The sequence below is a fragment of the Frankliniella occidentalis genome, unplaced genomic scaffold (assembly GCF_000697945.3).
Source record: "Frankliniella occidentalis isolate FOCC.00 unplaced genomic scaffold, Focc_3.1 Scaffold277, whole genome shotgun sequence".
Classification (NCBI taxonomy): domain Eukaryota; kingdom Metazoa; phylum Arthropoda; class Insecta; order Thysanoptera; family Thripidae; genus Frankliniella; species Frankliniella occidentalis.
Window position 1 is genome coordinate 264,346 of NW_026267403.1, and position 2,087 is coordinate 266,432.

The following is a 2,087-nucleotide window of genomic DNA, read 5'->3' on the forward strand; positions in this document are numbered from 1 at the left end:
AGTTAAACTTGATGATATATCTTATAAAAATATTAAAGTTTGTGTGAAGCTCATGAACAATGAAACTGCTCCCATCACTGGTGTTAAAATTTCCAATTTTCCTGACGACTTTGAGTTGGTAAATATTCTCCAATCCTATGAGAAGAAATATTGATATTGAATTTCCAACTAATCCAATCATCATCATCTATTTCAGAGCTTCTTCCAATTTTTTCTAGAAGATTTACTCACTACTTATAAGGTGGCCAAGAATGGGCTGGCCTCTGTTAAGAAATAAACAATTTTAATGAGTTGGACAAGTCAATTATTGTTGAAGTATGAGCACCTTTTGTGTTTTAATCAGCTTGCTTTTGAACTTCTTAATTAGGGAATTACCTTTGTTTTTTGTTAGTTCACAGATCTTGAAATAGCTCAACTGTTTTCAAATATACCTGACCCCACATATTTGGATCAAATTCTGACTTTTCAGTTGGTCTCTAATGAACAAAGTAACAACAGTTTGCCATCACTTTGTGTTCAAATTCGAGATGTGCCAGTCCACCAGTTTAATGCGGTAAATATTTTCAAGACCTTTATGACCTCAGAAATAGGCATTTTTTTCCCGATTTAGCTCATTACTATCTATTTCAGGAGTTCTTTGAATTTTATCTAAATCAAATGCTGTTGAAGTATGATGTTGCCAAGGATGGGCTGGCATCGATCAAACACTTCGAATATGATGAATTTGATAGTTCTGTAACTGTTGAGGTATTTACACCTTTTTTAAAATCAATTTGCTTGCTTTTTAACTTTTAAAAAAATTGGGGTGTTGCTTTTCTACTGTTTAGTTCAGAGATCCAGTAACTGCCAAATTGTTCTCAAATATCCAACCTATGTTTTGGATTGAACACAGAGTCAACTTTAAATTAGTAAATAAGCAACAACATATTCAACACACCATCAACACTGCTCCATCACCATCAGTTACTGCTCACAAGGACAGTGATGTTCTGTTTGGTATGAGTCTTCACCTCACTAATCTGATGTGTGTGTTGAAAATGTTTTTCTAAATTTTGTCTTTATTTGCAGAATTAAAGAAAGGACCGAATGGAGATTGGGTACTGCCTGCCGGGCAAACTATGAGGACAGATTGGCCACATCTGGAAACCTTGATTTTTATAAAGGCGCTCCTGCTTTCAAAACTTAACATTAACGTGAATATCCAGAAGAACACGAAATTGCAAGGCCATGCGTGGACAAACACAACTGGCTACATGTGGGAGAGAGGTTACTTTTATTCAATGAGGCAGTTGAAAAAGAAACTGAAGGGCCTCATGGGTACATACCAACAAAATGTGAAGACTTGGCTGTATCACCAGTACATGGACCAGTTTGAATCTACTGAAATTACCGATTTTGGGCCGCTGGATAATGAAATAATTGCAGCTAAGAATGTGAAATCACAGGTACCGGCGGACCTCCCGGAGGGGGGACCTCCCGCATCAACCCGCATATTTACTTGGAATTGATTGAAGAGTAAATACCCAGTGAGCAATGAAATATAAGACTGATATCAAAACAACATCAGACATTAGAAATTTGTCGGTTTTCGCATCAGATCTATAAAAATGTGGTCCTGAAACCAACACGTTTCTGATATCTGTCTGACATTTCAGTGCTCACTGGGTATGGGCTGGGCTGTTGTAAATTTATAACAAATTTTGTAAATTGTATTCACCAAAGATGTTGTAATTTATAATGATATATCTGTGTTCAGTTATTGCAGTTAAAAATGTCATCTTTGCTATACAGTTTGCAGAAAGTCACAATTAATAATAATAAAATAATTGTTTAATTTTTCAGAGGATGAGAATGTAACTGCTGGTGTTGGAGGTTTGCCTGCCACTGATATGGGTGCTGCTGGATTAGGAAATTTTGCACTGGCTGACAGTAGAGCTGAAATAGATTCTTTACTAGAGTCGCCAGATACTGGATTGGAGATAGGCCAATGCAGTACCTCTTGCAGGGTAAAATTCTCAAAAATTCCTGCTGAACAATTTAATTTAGTAAGTATTCTCAAATATCGCTTTGCATTTTATTACTATTTT

At 36.0% G+C, this 2,087-nt stretch overlaps 1 protein-coding gene across 1 annotated transcript; it reads left to right on the forward strand.

The window, feature by feature from the left end:
* On the forward strand, positions 1-1,508 carry LOC127750872 (uncharacterized). The gene is made up of 6 exons (XM_052273509.1): positions 1-118; positions 197-315; positions 392-553; positions 631-747; positions 828-996; positions 1,069-1,508. The coding sequence occupies exons 4-6, from the start codon at positions 658-660 to the stop codon at positions 1,506-1,508; spliced, it is 699 nt and encodes a 232-aa protein (XP_052129469.1). The 5' UTR covers positions 1-118; positions 197-315; positions 392-553; positions 631-657.
* Positions 1,509-2,087: the final 579 nt, after the last annotated feature.

What these genes read in the sequence shown, in the direction of transcription:
- LOC127750872 (XM_052273509.1), top strand. Translation starts at nt 658, where the DNA reads ATGCTGTTGAAGTATGATGTTGCCAAGGATGGGCTGGCATCGATCAAA. An exon ending in ATAGTTCTGTAACTGTTGAG is followed by an intron (nt 748 to 827) that starts GTATTTACACCT and finishes TCTACTGTTTAG; the next exon opens with TTCAGAGATCCAGTAACTGC. An exon ending in GGACAGTGATGTTCTGTTTG is followed by an intron (nt 997 to 1,068) that starts GTATGAGTCTTC and finishes CTTTATTTGCAG; the next exon opens with AATTAAAGAAAGGACCGAAT.